The 16047-nt window shown below is 49.2% G+C and overlaps 1 protein-coding gene and 1 pseudogene across 4 annotated transcripts in view; one reads left to right on the forward strand and one right to left on the reverse strand.

Annotated features, from left to right (window-relative positions):
- The first annotated feature begins 687 nt into the window (after positions 1-687).
- DNAI2 (dynein axonemal intermediate chain 2) overlaps positions 688-16047 on the forward strand; it is a 30780-nt gene continuing 15420 nt past the window's right edge. For 3 of the 4 annotated variants that reach the window (XM_060202689.1, XM_060202690.1, XM_060202692.1), the window contains exons 1-7: positions 711-791; positions 843-874; positions 5822-6015; positions 9103-9264; positions 9633-9754; positions 12190-12332; positions 13272-13385. In XM_060202689.1, coding sequence (XP_060058672.1) covers positions 5833-6015; positions 9103-9264; positions 9633-9754; positions 12190-12332; positions 13272-13385 — 724 coding nt within the window. In that variant the 5' untranslated portion in view covers positions 711-791; positions 843-874; positions 5822-5832. Of the gene's footprint in view, positions 792-842; positions 875-5821; positions 6016-9102; positions 9265-9632; positions 9755-12189; positions 12333-13271; positions 13386-16047 lie in introns of all 4 variants that reach the window. The other variant, XM_060202691.1, reaches the window with a different exon arrangement.
- Positions 15727-15846, reverse strand: LOC132542335 (small nucleolar RNA SNORA17; annotated as a pseudogene).

A 16047-nucleotide genomic window follows, 5' to 3' on the forward strand; every position in this document is an offset into this window, starting at 1 on the left:
GGGAGAGAGACCAAATGAATACTTTTTAAAAACATTTATTTATTCCCTTTTGTTGCCCTTGTTTTATTGTTGTATTTATTATTATTGTTACTGATGTCATCGTTGTTGGATAGGACAGAGAGAAATGGAGAGAGGAGGGGAAGACAGAGAGGGAGAGAGAAAGATAGACACCTGCAGACCTGCTTCACCACCTGTGAAGTGACTCCCCTGCAGGTGGGCAGCTGGGGGATCCTCACGGTGGTCCTTGCGCTTCACACCTGCACTTAACCCGCTGTGCTACCACCTGAATCCCACAAATAAATACTTAAAAAGAAGGAGGGAAGGAAGGAAGGAAGGAAGGAAGGAAGGAAGGAAAGAAGGGAGGGAGGGAGGAAGGAAGGAAGGAAGGAAGGATGGATGGATGAGGACGGAAGGATCAGAAAGGCATCAGGAACCAGGTCTCTGAAAGGCTCTACAATTTGTATTTTCGCCAGCTCTTGCCCAGTGTTGTAGCCTTAGATAACTTCCTTGGCAAAGGTTCTATAAACATCCGTCTTTACTGGTGATTGACTAACTTTGTTAACTTTCTCGGGAGTTGGAGGTGGGCTTTCCGTCCCGCAGGACAAAGGTCACAGGCTCTGACCCGCCCGCGGCCCCGCCCCCGCGCCCGGGGCCCAGCCAGGGTTGCTAGGCAACGGGTAAACTCCCGGGCTCCCAGCCGTTTGAGCAGATCCGAGGCCGCAGAAGGAGCAGACCCAGCAGGTGCCAAAAAACGTCTGAGGTGAAGAAGAGCGTGTGGAGTGAAGGGGAGAGTCCCCCAGGGTAATAATCTCTCAGAGTGCAAGAAACTCCTTGCACTAAAGGGGGTGTCCTTCTAGGATAGTACTACCCTAAGGTGGGTGCTCGGATGGTCGCTTCTGGTATCTCTGCTAATCCTGCTCCCACTACCCGCCTGCCCCAGTCACAGGACTCCATGCCCCCTACTCACTGGAAGTTCCTCCTAGGGCTTGTCTCCTGGAGACATGGGGAACCCTCTTTTTTTTTTAAAAAAAATTATCTTTATTTATTGGATAGAGAGCCAGAAATTGAGAAGGAAGGGGTGCCCATAGAAAGGGAGAAAGACAGAGAGACATCTGAAAGACTGCTTCACCACTCATGAAGCTTTTCCCCTGCAGGTGGGGGCTGGGGGCTCGAACCTCAGTCCTTGCTCACTATAATGTGTGCTCAGCCAGGTGCACCACTACCTGGCCCCTGGCTGGCTGGAAATGCAGCCCTGGCTGGGTTGGTGAAGGAGGCACTTCTGTGCCTCCCCTTCTTAACCCTTTCCTTGCTGTCCCTTGTTTTGCAAGTCCGAAGAGGTAAGGGAGAGGTGAGGGAGAGCTCTCCAGGAGATCCTAGTGTCAAAGTCTCACACTCAAGCCTGTGACAAAGGGAGTCTGTGGCGTCTTGACTGTCGTGCACTGAAGGTAGAGGTGGAGGTGCATGCAAACACCCCAGCCTCCCTTCAAAGAGACAACACTGTCATGACAACCATTCATTATCTGCCACCACAAGGAAGAGGAAGATCTTTCCTTTTTTTTTTTTTTTTAAGCTTTCTTTCTTTCTTTTAAAGATTTTATTTATTTATGAGAAAGACAGGAGGAGAGAGAAAGAACCAGATATCACTCTGGTAATGTGCTCCTAGGGATTGAACTCAGGACCTCAAGCATGTGAGTCCAGTGCTTTATCTATTGCACCACCTCCCAGACCACATATTTTGTCTTTTTTTTTGCCTCCAGGCTTATTGCTGGGACTCAGTGCCTGCACCATGAATCCACTGCTCCTGGAGGCCACTTTTTCCCCATATTGTTGCCCTTGTTGTTGTAGTCTTGTTGTGGTTATTATTGTTGCTGATGTGATTCGTTGTTGGATAGGACAGAGAAATGGAGAGAGGAGGGGAAGACAGAGAGGGGGAGAGAAAGACACCTGCAGACCTGCTTCACCGCCCTTGAAAGGGCTCCCCTCTAAGTGGAGAGCTGGGGGCTCGAACCAGGATCCTTACGCTGGTCTTTACGCTTTGCACCACGTGCTCTTAACCCACTGTGCCCCCCCTCCAGCCCCTGGTATTTTGTCTTTTTATACCCACCTGGAGGTTCAGCACAGAGGAAGGTAGCAGACAGGCCACTTGCCTCCCTGATTAGTTCCAGTACTCAACTTAATTCCACCAGCCCAGCATGGAAAACATCTCTTCCAGCCACAGGGCATCTTTCTTCCTGTTCTCTCTTTCTTTCTTTTTAAATTTATCTATTATTGGGTAGAAACAGAGAAATTCAGAAGGGTGGGTGAGAGAGAAGGAGAAGCAGAGAGACCCCTGCAGCCTTGCTTTCCTCCTGCAGATGGGGACCAGGGGCTTGAACCTGGGTCCTTCTGCACTGTCATGTGTGCATTTGACCAGGTGCACCACCTGCAGAGCTTCTTTCTACTTCTTCTTTTTTCTTTCTTTCTTTCTTTTTTGCTTTCTTTCTTTCTTCTTTTTTTTTTCCCTCCAGGGTTATCGCTAGGGCTGTGTGCTTGCACTACCAATCCACTGCTTCTGGAGCCATCTTTTTTCCCCCATTGTTGTTGTTGCTGTTGTTGTTGCTGCTGCTGCTGTGTTTGGATAGGGCAGAGAGAAATGGAGAGAGGAGAGGAAGACAGAAACGGGAGAGAAAGACAGACACCTGCAGACCTGCTTCACCGCCTGTGAAGCGACTCCCCTGCAGGTGGGGAGCCGGGGGCTGGAACCGGGATCCTTATGCTGGTCCTTGGCTTCTCTTAACCCAGTGCACTATTTCTCGGCCCCTTCTACTCCTTATTTTTCTATACATTTATTTTGGATGGTGACAGAAATTGAGAGAGAAGAGGGAAATAAAGGGCGAGGGAAGGGAGAGAAAGACACTGCATCACTGTTTTACCACTTGTGGAACTTCCTCCCTGAAGATGGGGACTAGGCGCTTGAACCCGGGTCCTTGTGCATTGTGATGTAGGCACTCTACGAGGGGTACCCCCACCTGTCCCCCAGAGCTTCTTTCTAAGAATTACTCTTCTCCTTACTGCCTGAGGGGAGTCTGCTTTCCGAATGGGTAGAGGATTCTTCGGGTTCATAGGATGTGGAAGATTGCCGGGATAGCCTGAGGGTGCCTCTTCCCGAGCAAGTGCTCTCTGGGCTGGAGAGAACTCAACTGGAGCCAACCCAGGCTGCTGGGTGGGAGAGGGATCAGGAACTTGTGCCGGGCTAGCATCGCAGGAGAGAGACTCTGGGACTCTCGGAGCCAGAAGGCAATTCCAAGTGTCTTTAATCAGAAGAGCAGCTGTATTTATTATTCGCCAAGTAGGGTGGAAACAGGATGTGATGTAGAGAGGGTGGAGCGAAAAGAGAGTGGTGAAAATCAGGGTGTGACTGGGAGAGGGGGCAGAGCAAAAAGACAGACAGTTTGAACCAGTGGGGTTAAACCAGTGCCCCGCAGGCAGGGCGATTCTGAGGTAACAGGTTATATAAATAGACCGCAGGGTTAAGTAGGGGGAAGCTGGCCTACTGCCCAACAGAAGATGATAGCAGTTATGATGTCTTTAGTTTTCGTTTCTTTTTTTTTTTTTGGCCTTCAGGGTTATCGTTGGGGCTTGGTGCTGGCACTATGAATCCACTGCTCCTGGCAGCCACATTTCCATTTCTATTGGGTAGGACAGAGAGAAGTTGAGAGAGAAGGAGAGAGAGGGAGAGAGACACCTGCAGACCTACTTCACCACTCGTGAAGCCTCCTCCCTGCAGATGGGGAACGAGGGGCTTGAACCCGTATCCTTGTGTTTAGTACTATGTGCGCTTAACGGAGTGTGCCACTGCCTGGCCCCTGTAGTTATGGCTCTCCAGCCAGCATGTGTCTGGCTCCATGTGGTCTTGTGTCTGACACAGCAGTTTCTGCTCACCTTTGGGTTTCTCTCGGTATAGGTGAGCGACCCCTAATTCCCAGAGGGCAGCTGTATACTCCTGCCTCCGTGTGGAGCCGTCTCTAGGGGCTGAGTGGTGGCTTACCTGGTTAAGTGCACGTATTACCATGCACAAGGATCCAGGTTCAAACGCCCTAGTCCCCACCTGCATGGGGGATGTTTCACGAATGGTGAAGCAGGGCTGCAGGTGTCTCTCTGTCTCTTTATCTCCTCCTCCCGCTCAGTTTCCTTCTGTCAAATAAAAAAGAAAGTTAAAGGGGGGGGGCAGGTGGTGGCGCATCTGGCTAAGTGCACATGTTACAGTGCTCAAGGAACCAGGTTCAAGCCCCCAGTCCCTACCTGCAGGGGGAAAGCTTCATAAGTGGTGAAGCAGGTCTGCAGGTCTCTCCCCCTCTTTCTCTCCCCTACCCTTTCAATTTCTGGCTGTTTCTATCCAATAAATAAAGATTTAAAAATAAAAGCCAGCTGTGCAGACAACTGGATTCACTTAGGCACTGACCTACCAATTTGGGAAGGAGCCCCCAGAGCCCCCCTGCTCTGCTTTCACTATTCAGCTCCATGCCTTTGCTAGCCTGAGAGAAAGAGCCCTTCCTGGATTCTTGAATGAACTGCCTTCCTACCAGTCGCCAGGCCGGCCTTTAAATGTTCCCTCTGTCTGCCTCCCATGGAAGACAATGCCTCTGTTCTCACTCCTGACTCAGCCTTGGGAAACACTAAGGAGGAAAATACAGCCGTTGCAAATGAGGTCTGGGCTAAAGAGGCAGTTTCTGTCTTCCTGCAGTTTCCCACTGCTCTTAAGCCTCCTTGTGTCTGCTGGAAGTGGGCTGCCTTCTAGCCATGGTCTGTTAACGGGACGAGTCAGGCCGCCTGGAACTGCGAGCCTGGCAGGCGTGTGGGGAGACCCAGAGCATCCCGGATGTCTTGTTGGTGGACGGGAGAATGCTGTTGAGTGTGTGTGCTTTTCACAAGCCCCTCAGCATGTCAAATAAAAAAATGTGGCAGCCTGCTATCTCTACTTCTGTGTCCACTTCTGCCTTCTCCCCAGTCATTGCGGCTGCTTTTCCCGTATAGAAGAGAGTTTCTTTTCTTTCTTTCTTTCTTTTTTTTTTTAAGATTTTTTCTTTTTTTAAAAAAAATATTTTATTTGTTTATTATTGGATAGAGACAGACAGAAATTGAGAGGGGAGAGGGAGATAGGGAAAGAGAGAGGGGGTAGATTGCATAATGGTTATGTAAACAGACTCTCATGCCTGAGGCTCCGAAGTCCCAGGTTCAATCCCCCCCCCACCAGTGCTCTGGTAAACAAAAAAAAAAAAAAAAGAGGGAAAGAGGGCTGGGTGGTGGTGCACCTGGTTGAGCACACATGTTACAATGAGCAAGGACCTGGGTTAGAGCCTCTGGTCCCCACCTGGAGGGGGAAAACTCTGTGAGTGGTGAAGCAATGCTCCACAGGTGTCTCTCTCTTTAATATAAATATTTTATTTATTTGTTATTGGACAGAGACAGATAGAAGTTGAGAGGAGAGGAGGAGATAGAGAGGGAGAGAGACAGAGAGACACCTGCAGCCCTGTTTCACCACTTGTGAAACTTAGCCCCTGCAGGTGTTCAAACCCAGGGGTTTGAACCTGGGTCCTTGTGCACACTAGTGTGTGTGCTTAACCGCCTGACTCCTCTCTCTCCCTCTTTTCCTCCCTCCCTCTCCCCCTCCCTCTTCCCTTTTAATTTCTGACTGTCTCTATATCATTGGATAAATAAGTAAATATTTTTTGAAAAATTCCCTAGGGCCCCTCCCCCCAGCCACACTGAGACCCTGGAGCAACCTCTGGCGTGACCCTTGGGGGTAGCAAGGGGCACTCACACACCCTCCTCCGTCCGGCAGGAGCTGGCAGCATGGAGATCGTGTACGTGTATGTGAAGAAGCGCAGCGAGTTTGGGAAGCAGTGCAACTTCTCCGACCGGCAGGCGGAGCTGAACATCGACATCGCACCCAACCCGGAACTGGCCGAGCAGTTCGTGGAGCGGAACCCAGTGGACACAGGCATTCAGTGCTCCACCAGCATGTCGGAACATGAGGTGGGCCCTGGTCCCCGCTTCCCCGAGAAGATGTGGTCGGGGTGGGAGTGGAGGAGGTCTGGGACACACCTGGGGGGACTCGGTGTCCCCACCACCTGGGAGGAGGTTGGAGCTGCCCAGTGCAGATGCTGGGGTGTGGGCAGGCTTAGACTCTAAGACCCATCCCAGTCTCCACCTTTAGGAAGAGACCTAGCTACTCTGTTTAATTAAATTAATTAATTTATTTATGTATTCATCTGTATAAAGACAGAAATTGAGAGAGCAAGGGGAGGTAGATGGGGGAGAAAGACCGACCAACCTGCAGAGAGGTTAGGTGGTGGCACATCTGGTTGAGCACACATGTTACTATGTGCAAGGACCCAGGTTCTAGTCCCTGGTCCCCACCTCCATACAAGGGGAAAGCTTTGCAAGTGGTGAAGCAGGTTTGCAGCTGTTTCTTACCCACTCTGTCACCCTCTCCCTCTCCATTTTTGGCTGTCTCTATCCAATAAATAAAGATAATTAAAAAAGAGAAAAGTGGGCAGAGAGAGAGAAGGACAACTGCAGCACTGCTTCACTGCTTGTGAAGCTTCCCCCCTGCAGATAAGAACCTGGGTCTCGAACCTGGGTCCATAAGTATTGTAACACGTGCCACACCACCCGGCCCCTCAAGGCGCTCCTTCTCCTGCAGTCTTCTCTGGCCTCACCTTTCCCATTCTGTGTTGTCAGGCATTTCGTTTATATGACTGAGAGAGGGGATTTTGAGGGGCTAGGAGTTCACACCTCCAGATAACTATCTAGTTTATGAAAAAGGAAGGTAACTTATAGAAAGTTCTGGTCAGAGGGGCCTCTAATGTAAGGGGACATAGAGTCGTGTTTGTGGTCCAGATTTTCAGAGTGTCTGTGTGAACCTGGCACGGGTTGTGTCCTGATTCTGTCAGGAGTTGCAGAGGACATCATCTCATGGAAGATCCTCTTTTATCTTGGTCCTGATCTGTTGCATTACAGTCACTCTTGGGGCAGAGAGACTGCATCATGGTTATGCAAAGACTCTCGAGGTCCCAGAGTTGGTTCCCTGGAACACAAGCTGGAGCTGGACAGTGCTCTGGTTTGGGGGGGGGGGAGATAAGTCACTCTTGACTTGGTAAAAACACTTTAAGAAGTCCATGGGTATGGGTGGTGCCCATAACTCACAGCTCACAAGCAGCCTGAGTTTCTTGTGCTCCTGGGGCTGATTGCTGTCGACGGGGCCCGGGGTGATTTTTGTCCATGGCACAGCCAGCTAAGCCAGGTGGCTACCATGGAGGCCACAGCATGTTCAGGTTTTGTGACAGCAGCGCCACCCAGTTACGACTTGGAACTTTTGTGAGAGTTGACATAAAAACGGAGAACTGGGGAGTCAGGCGGTAGCACAGCCAGTTAAGTGCACACGGCACAAAGGACTGGCGAAAGGATTCCGGTTCGAGCCCCCGGCTCCCCACCTACAGGGGAGTCACTTCACAGGTGGTGAAGCAGGTCTGCAGGTGTCTATCTTTCTCTCCCCCTCTGTCTTCCCCTCCTCTCTCCATTTTTCTCTGTCCTATCCAACAATGATGACATCAATAGCAATAATAACTACAACAACAACAACAAAAGGGCAACAAAAGGGAAAATAAATATAAAAAAATGGAGAACTGGAGTGGGAAGTGGCAGTTTAATGTGAATGGGGGCCTCCATTTGGGTCGATGACAAAGTTTATCAGTGTTAATACTGGTGTGTGTGTTCTGGGGCCTTGTGCATGCACAAATCCACTATTCCACAGTGACTTTTTCCACTTGGAGTGGGGGGGATGGGAGACACCACAGTGACACAGAACAGAAAGACTGCGGCTGCAGAGGAGGACTGAGGATGTGCAGACGAACAGAGCATGTGCAGGAGTCTGAGACTGTGCAGCCCGTTAAGCAGAAGGTCAAGTAAGTGAGGACAATTGAGACAAGGAAGGTCAGACTGAACCTCACTAAGTGAGCTGCAGCAGGTGAGCAGGGCACAAGGCCAGTGGCGTGAAACGCCTAGTGAATGTGCCTAGTGGCATGTGTAGTGGCCAAGGCTAACGGCTACATTTTGCTTTTGTATTTCTTTCCTGCTTGCTTGCTTGCAGTAGCTGCTTAGCCCAACCCCCAAGCCCAACCCGGACTTAAGCCAACGAGAACTGCAGCTGGGGATGGGTGCTCTGGGAGAGATCCCGCTGCCTGGCATTAATAAAGTGCCTCTGTGGGGCTGAATGGTGGTTGGTGCACCTGGTTGAGCACATGTTATAATACACAAGGACCCAGGTTCGAGTTCCTGGTCCCCACCTGCAGGGGGAAAGCTTTGCAAGTGATGAAGCAGTGTTTACAGGTGTCTTTCTGTGTCTCTCTTCTTTTCTATCTCCCCCACCCACCTTGATTTATGACTGTCTATATCCATTAAGTAAATAAACATAATTTAAAAACATTTTTAAAAGTTTCTCTTTGTTGATTCTATCGGCTGGCTGAGTCTTGAACCTGTAGCAACGGCATCAAAGCTTCCCCTGATGTCCCCATGTGATGTTGAGACTCAAACCTGGATCACATACCTGATGAGCTATCTTGGTGCCCCCACCCCAACCCCACTGGTACATTTTTAAATGGTAAAATTAAATATTATGTGTATTTTCCTGCAAGGAAACAAAACACATGAAGAAATGGGAAAAGAGGCAAAACTCTATCCTCCCAATGTCCCTGTGACGGAGAGTGGGCAGAGCCAACCCAGACTGCTGACTGCAGAAGTGATGGGGTGGTGGTGGGTGGGTGGTGCACCGGATTAAATGCACATAGTACAAAGCGCAAGGACCCTCACAAGGATCCTGGTTCGAGCCCCTGTCTCCCAACTTGTAGGGGTGTTGCTTCACAAGTGGTGAAGCAGGTCTGTAGGTGTCTTTCTGTCTCTCTCCTCCCCTATCTCCCCCTCTCAGTTTCTCTCTGTCCTATCCAATAAAAATGAAAAAATGGCCACCGGGAGCAGTGGATTCATAGTGCTGGCGCCAAGACCCAGCGACAACCCTGAAGGCAAAAAACACAGACAAACAAAACACCATGGCTCTTTGTTTAGGCCAACACAGAACGATTCGAGATGGAGACCCGGGGGGTCAATCACATTGAGGGGGGCTGGCCCAAGGATGTGAACCCCCTAGAACTGGAGCAGACGATCCGATTCCGGAAGAAGGTGGAGAAAGATGAGAATTATATCAATGCCATCATGCAGCTGGGCTCGGTAAGGCAGAACTTCCTCTCCAGTCATCCTCCAAGTCCCCTGCCAAGCCCTGGTCACACCTGGGTGTGGGCTGGCTCCCTGAAGCTCACAGGAGCAGCATGCTGACTCCTTCAGAAAGCTATCTGGGAGTAAGCAGACGCACCCCACCTCCCCCACAGCAAGCTAAAGGTTTATCTGTGGTTTTACACAAACCATAGTATCCTTTCACCCCAGGAACCAATTTTTATTCCCTTGGGTGCAATGTTAGCCCCACTGAAAATGGATGGGAGCAACTGCTAGCTATTTTCATCCCTCTCAGACTCTGTTTCGTCTCCAGTCAGAATGAAAGCACGTCTGTTTCCCACTAAGCTCTGGCCATGTGTCTTCAGGTCATGGAGCACTGCATCAAGCAGAATAATGCCATCGACATCTACCAGGAGTATTTTGATGATGAAGTGGCGGTGGAGGTGACGGAAGAGGCCCCTTCTGCTAAAACCATCAATGTTTTCAGGTACTTCTGCAGTGGGGGGGGGGGGGGGTCCTGCCAGTCAGTGATTCCCCAGTGGGACATGCACTTCCAAAAGGGACTCCAGACTCATTTGCTCTTGCCTCCCCTTTATAAGAGGAGGGATGTTAGATGCCCAGAATCCCAGACTCCCAGCAGACAAGCACACTGCTCTGGGGTTAAGTCTGCCTTGAGCAAAGCAAGCACAGACTTTGGGGGAGGATGCTGGGCTAGCGAGGGGGTGTCTCTTTCCTGGCGCATACTCTCTGGGTTGGAGAGAACATGACCGACCAGAGCCAGCCTGGGCTGCTCCTCACTCAGCGAGGCAAGGGAGATGACTCATGAACAGAGCTCATGGCGGAGAGGCAATTCAATTCTTTATTGATCAGGGAGCCAAGGCTTTTAAAGGTCCACCCGGAAGTGGCAAGTTGGAAACGGAAATGGCTTGGCATGGTTTGGAAAGGGGCGGAAAAAGGCAAAAAGAAGCTGGGAAAGGTAACTTCCTTAGCAACTGTTGTGAGGGTTTACATGGTAGGAAAAATAATAATACCCTGCAAGCAGGGAGGGTCTTGAGGGTAGAAAGAAGATAGATCAAAGGAATGGAATGGGTGGGGATCTTTCAGGCAAAACAATGATTATGTAGATAATAAGGGAGCAGGCCATAGTATCAGGAATGCAGGGTGCTTTGTGAGGCAGGGAGTCTGATAAGACGGGGCAAACCTTTGTGGTTACTCCTGTCCCTCCTTGCTCAACTTCTTGGTAGAGAGAGAGACTGACAGGATAGATGCACTCCTCAGGTCAAGCCCTGCCAGGCTCTACCACATCCTCACAATTTCCCGACAGGAGGACTTAGTGAATCTGTGAGACCCTGTACAGGCAGTGTGAACAGGGTGAAGGATCTCTCTGTATGCTCTTTTGTTCTATTATTATTTTATTATTATTTTAATGTTTAATATTTATTTATTGGATAGAGATAGCCAGAAATTAAGAGAGTAGGGGGAGATAAAGAGGAAGAGAGACAGACAGACACCTGCAGCCCTGCTTCACCACTCACAAAGCTTTCTCCCTGCAGGTGGGGGCCAGGGACTTGAACCTGGGTCCTTGTGCATTGTAACATATGTGCTCAACCAAGTGTGCCACTACCTGACCTCTTGTAGTCTCTTTTATAATGACACTAATCCCAGGGGCTGGGTGGTGGCGTGTGTACCTGGTACCAGGTTCGAGCCACTGGTCCCCACCTGAAGGGGGAAAGCTTTGCGAGTGGTGGAGCAGGGCTGCAGAGCTCTCTCCATCCCTCCCTTTCCCTTTCCCTTTCTCTTTTTCTCTCTCTCTATAGCTCCCTTCCCTCTCAATTTCTGTCTCTTTAAAAAATTATTATTATTATTATTATTGTTATTTGCTTCCAGGGTTATTGCTCGGGCTCTGTGCTAGCATTACAAATCCACTGCTCCCAATGGCCATCTTTTCCATTTTTTATTGGATAGGACAGAGAGAAATTGAGAGAGGAGGGGAGATAGAGAGGGAGAGAGAGAGAGACACCTTGCAGGCCTGCTTCACCACTTGTGAAGGGTCCCCCCATCCTTTACAGATGGGTGCTGGTGACTCAAACTCAGATCCTTGCATGTGTGGGCACTTAGCCAGGTACGCCACTGGCCGACCCCCTGTCTCGCTCTATAACAAAAGGCACTAATTCCATTGGAGAGGGCTTTACCCTCATGATCTAACCACCTTCCAAAGGCCCTGCCTATAAAGCTATGGGGGGGGGTAGCGTGTTGAGTCACACGCAAAGCCTGTTTATAGTAAGGCTGATTCTATGTGTTGGGTGGTTGATGGGTCTTGACAAACGCCTTGTTCAGAATAGTTCTACTGTCCTAAACATCTCCTGTGCTCTTGCTGTCCATCCTTCCCTCCGAATCCTTGGTGGTGACTGGCCTTTGTACTGTCACTGTTTTAGCTTCCCAGAATGTCACAAAGTTGGAATCATACCACTTTTTAAGCTTTGCTGTGGCAAAAAAAAAAAAAAGTCCACTTGAACAGTTGGCTACTTTGCCATGTGATCCTCACTGTACTGAGGGAAGCTTCAGTGCCGTGGTTTCTTTCCTTTGCTCTGTCTCTTTGCCTCTCTGCCTCTGTTTGAAACAGTCAGCCTGAGGGGCCAAGCCCCAGAGATGATGGAAAAAAGTCAAGCTTCAGGCTCAATGTTTTCAGCAAATGAAAATATCAGACTGGAGTTTAACCTTGGATTTTCTTTCCAGCATCCATTCCCTATTTCTGTCTGGTGCAGTAAATTGTTCCACTCAGGGAATCTTATCAATTGTGCTTTTGAAACAAAATTTCAGAGTGAGCATAATTCATTACACATGTTGACATTCTTCTGAGAACAAATAAAAACTTTGGGGAGCCTTGCCTTCCCGTCAACTATTCCTGACTGTTCCCTCAAGGGACCCACAGGAAATCAAGCGGCCAGCCACACACCTCTCCTGGCATCCAGATGGTAACAGGAAGCTGGCAGTGGCATATTCTTGCCTGGACTTTCAACGGGCCCCTGAGAGCATGAGCAACGAATCCTACATCTGGGATCTGGGTGAGCACAGGGCTCCCTCCCCATGGTCAGGAAGGGCTGAAAGTGGAGGGCTCAGGACAGACAGGTGGACACAGTAGGCAGGGGACAGTCACAGGGATGACACCTCTGTGAGGCATCCCGGGAACCCGGAGAAAGCCACGGCTCTTAGCACAGCCAAGTCAGAAGCAGGTAACCCCTTTCTTTTGCAGACACTTAATCAGGGCAGTCAAGACCAGATCCCCCCTCCCCCCCGCGATTCTAATTCTGGGCCCTAAAAAACACATCAGTTAGAGCACGGGGCAGGCTGTGGAGAGTCCCACAGGGAAGAAGAGGGAACTCACTTTACTGTCACTTAGCCTTAATTCAGGCCACTAGGGGGCAGTGTGTTTACTTGGGAGCACTAAGGGCTGTTTTGTTGAAAAGATCATCTTTAAGGGCCAGAAGCAGACAGGTAACCAGCACAGGTGAACTTCCTGGTATTACTCACATGCCCTTTACTGTCCTCGCTGTGAATCCAAGAGGTGTCCAGCACAACAGTGCTGTGTGCTCCCTCCTTTCATTATCCCCAGTATACAGGAAGTTAATTTTGAGAAGCAGGGAAGAACTGACTTCATATAAACACTTTAGGATTAAAGGTGCTTAATAAATACCAATGAGAAATGGACTCGAAATGCAAATGTACCCATCCTGATTACACAAAATAAAACCACTGGAAGAGCCTCAAGCCACAAAAGAGCCAGATTCTACACTGGGTGTGTGTGTGTGTGGGGGGGTACTGCCTGGAGAGAGACAGGAGGGCTTCCAAATGGAAGCGTCTCACCTGTAAAAGGACATACCTGTTTGCTCCCAACCTCTTCTTTCTAGACTTGCTGGAAGATGGACAGGTGGGTGGATGGGTAGATAGCAAGCAAGCTAGGTAAGTAAGATGAATCTTACTATTTTTTTTCTCCTGTTTTATAGAAAATCCCAACCGGCCTGAAATTACCCTGAAACCATCTTCTCCTCTTGTTACCTTGGAGTACAACCCCAAAGATTCTCATGTGCTCCTGGGAGGCTGCTACAATGGGCAGATTGGTAAGGAGGGTGCAAAGAGAGAGCCAGATTGATAGGAATGAACTAATTAGCTTGTTAATTAATTTATTGTATTTTAACCAGAGCACTACTTAGCTTTGGTTTATAGAGATGTGGGGGACTGAACCTGGGACTTTGGCACCTTAGGCATGAGAGTCTCTTTGCATAACCATTATGCTATCTACCCCTGCCTATTTATTACTTTTTAAATTTCCCCTTTGTATGTGAACCACAACTTCTTGTCTCTTCACAACTCTTTCTTTTAAAATTTTTATTATTTATTTATTTATTTATTTTTACCAGAGCTGCTCAACTCTGGTTTATGGTGGTGCGAGGGATTGAACCTGGGACTTTGAAGCCTCAGGCACAACAATCTCTTTGCATAACCAGTATGCTATCTATCCCCACCCCTTTTCCTTCCTTCCTTCCTTCCTTCCTTTTTTTTTTTTTTTTTTTTTTTACCAGAGCATTGCTCAGCTCTGGCTTATGGTGATGCCAAGAATTGCACCTGGGACTTTGGAACCTAAGGCATGAAGTTCTTTAGCTTAACCACTATGCTGTTCCCCTGGCCCCAAGACTTTTTCTCGTTGAAAATTGTCTTTCTGTATAACAGAAGGTAACATAATTTAACAGTATAATCTGACAACTCAGAGAACCAGGCCCTCATGCTTCTCCAGGATTCATTCTTGTTGCTGTTATTGCTGTTGGTTCTCAAGTTCCAGAAAAATCTCTGAGCTAAATGCGTTCTTCGTGGTGGCTGGCTGACTGACCGCGACAGCCTCGGTGTAGGCCACTTAGTGATGCCTTTATAATTGGGCAGAGCTCCTTAAACACCTGGAGCCAATCAAACTCTTCGCTGAGGACCTCTGTGTTTTCAGCCCAGCAGTTGTCAACTCTGCCTGAACCTGCACAGCACTCCCCCCCCCCCCCCAGCCAGAGGCAACAAGCCTGCTGAGCTCTTTCCTGCGCATGCGCACAGACCCGACCATGCGCTTGGTCCTCCTCCAGCTGTTACAGCGGTTTCCCAGGAGGTGTGTGTGTGGGGGGACTTTACACAGCAGATGCCTCCTCCTCTGGTCTTCCTTCCTCCCTCCCTCCCTTCTTCCTTCCTCCCTCCCTCCCTCCCTCCCTCCCTCCCTCCTTCCAGGGTTATTCTTGGGGCTTGGTGCCTACACTACGAATCCACTGCTCCTGGAGGCCATTTTCCCTATTTTGTTGACATTAATTATTATTGTTGTCATTGCTGCTGTTCTTGGATAGGGCGGAGAGAAATCGACAGAGAGGGAGAAAGATAGACACCTGCAGACCTGCTTCACCGCCTGTGAAGTGACCCCTCCCTTCAGGTGGGGAGCCGGGGGCTTGAACCGGGATCCTTACGCTGGGTCCTAGAGCTTTGTCTTTTTGCTCTGCTCTGTTTTAGGATGGTGCCAGGGATTAAACCTGAGATTTCGGTGCCTCAGGCATAAAACTCTTTTGCATAACCACTATGTTATCTCTCAGGGCCCTCTTTTCAGGCTTTTTTTTTTTTTACTTTAGGAAGATGCAGAGTTAATTGGTTAATGATAGTTATCAGTTAATAGTAACTGATAAAATTATTTTTAATAATTGCTTGGACAAAAAAAAAAAGAAAGAAAGAGAAAAAGATGTCTTCCCAAGGACCCAGGTTCAAGCCTCTGGTCCCCATGTGCAGAGGGAAAGCTTCACAAGTGGTGAAGTCTGTAGGTGTCTCTTTTTTTTTTTCTTTACTTTTCTTTTTTTTTTTTTCATACAAGCCAGGAGTTTATTTTCAAATTTTACAAGGTCCCTTTAATTTTACTTTTGGGAACCAAATACACCCCCCTCCCTCCCAAATTCATGAACTAGGAGAGCAGTGGGGGAGTACTTAGTGCTGTGAGGCCCTGGGCTTGATCAGCTGCGGATCCCCATGATTTGTGAGAATGCCTCTGGAGGGTGCCGAGTAGCCTTCCAGCATTCTCCTGGTCTCTTGGCATCTGCTACAAGGTTGAGGATGGTGGACTGGTCTGTCTGGTAAGATCACTGCACCATTTGGTGGACAGATCTCTCAGATGATCTAACACCACCTCTGGATGCTGGGCTGGTTGGTAACCTGGGCTTGGACAGAGGTCAGACATTCCATAAGCTCATTGTCACAGGCTAACTGTCACCTTCCCCTTGAATGGTGAGCCATCAGTCTTCAGCCAACAGGGATGAACACCAGTCTTCAGGTCACAGGGTCGCCTCAAGATTTGAGGGCAGGCAGGAACTAAGGAAAAATAAGAGCTTTTTACAGGACAGGACTCAGGTCGCCAATAAACACACAGTAACAGGCGGGGGCGCTGTGTTGAGTGTCAGACTATCAATCACCCAGTGGCTTACAGGTCAGGGCACTGGACGTAGACAAGCCTCTCTTCTCTCTGCCACCTAATGACACAGCAGTCACATCTGTAACGCCTTTAGGGGCAGGGGCAGGTGTCTCTTTTTCTTTCCCTCTCTCTCCCTCTTTTAATTTCTCTCTGCCTCTCTCCAATAATAAAAAGATTTTTAAAAGTCTTTAAAAGGGAGTCGCGTAGTAGCGCCGCAGGTTAAGCGCAAGTGGCGCAAAGCACAAGGACCGGTGTAAGGATCCTGGTTTGAGCCCCCGGCTCCCCACCTGCAGGGGAGTTGC

Source organism: Erinaceus europaeus, chromosome 12 (assembly GCF_950295315.1).
Source record: "Erinaceus europaeus chromosome 12, mEriEur2.1, whole genome shotgun sequence".
Taxonomy (NCBI): domain Eukaryota; kingdom Metazoa; phylum Chordata; class Mammalia; order Eulipotyphla; family Erinaceidae; genus Erinaceus; species Erinaceus europaeus.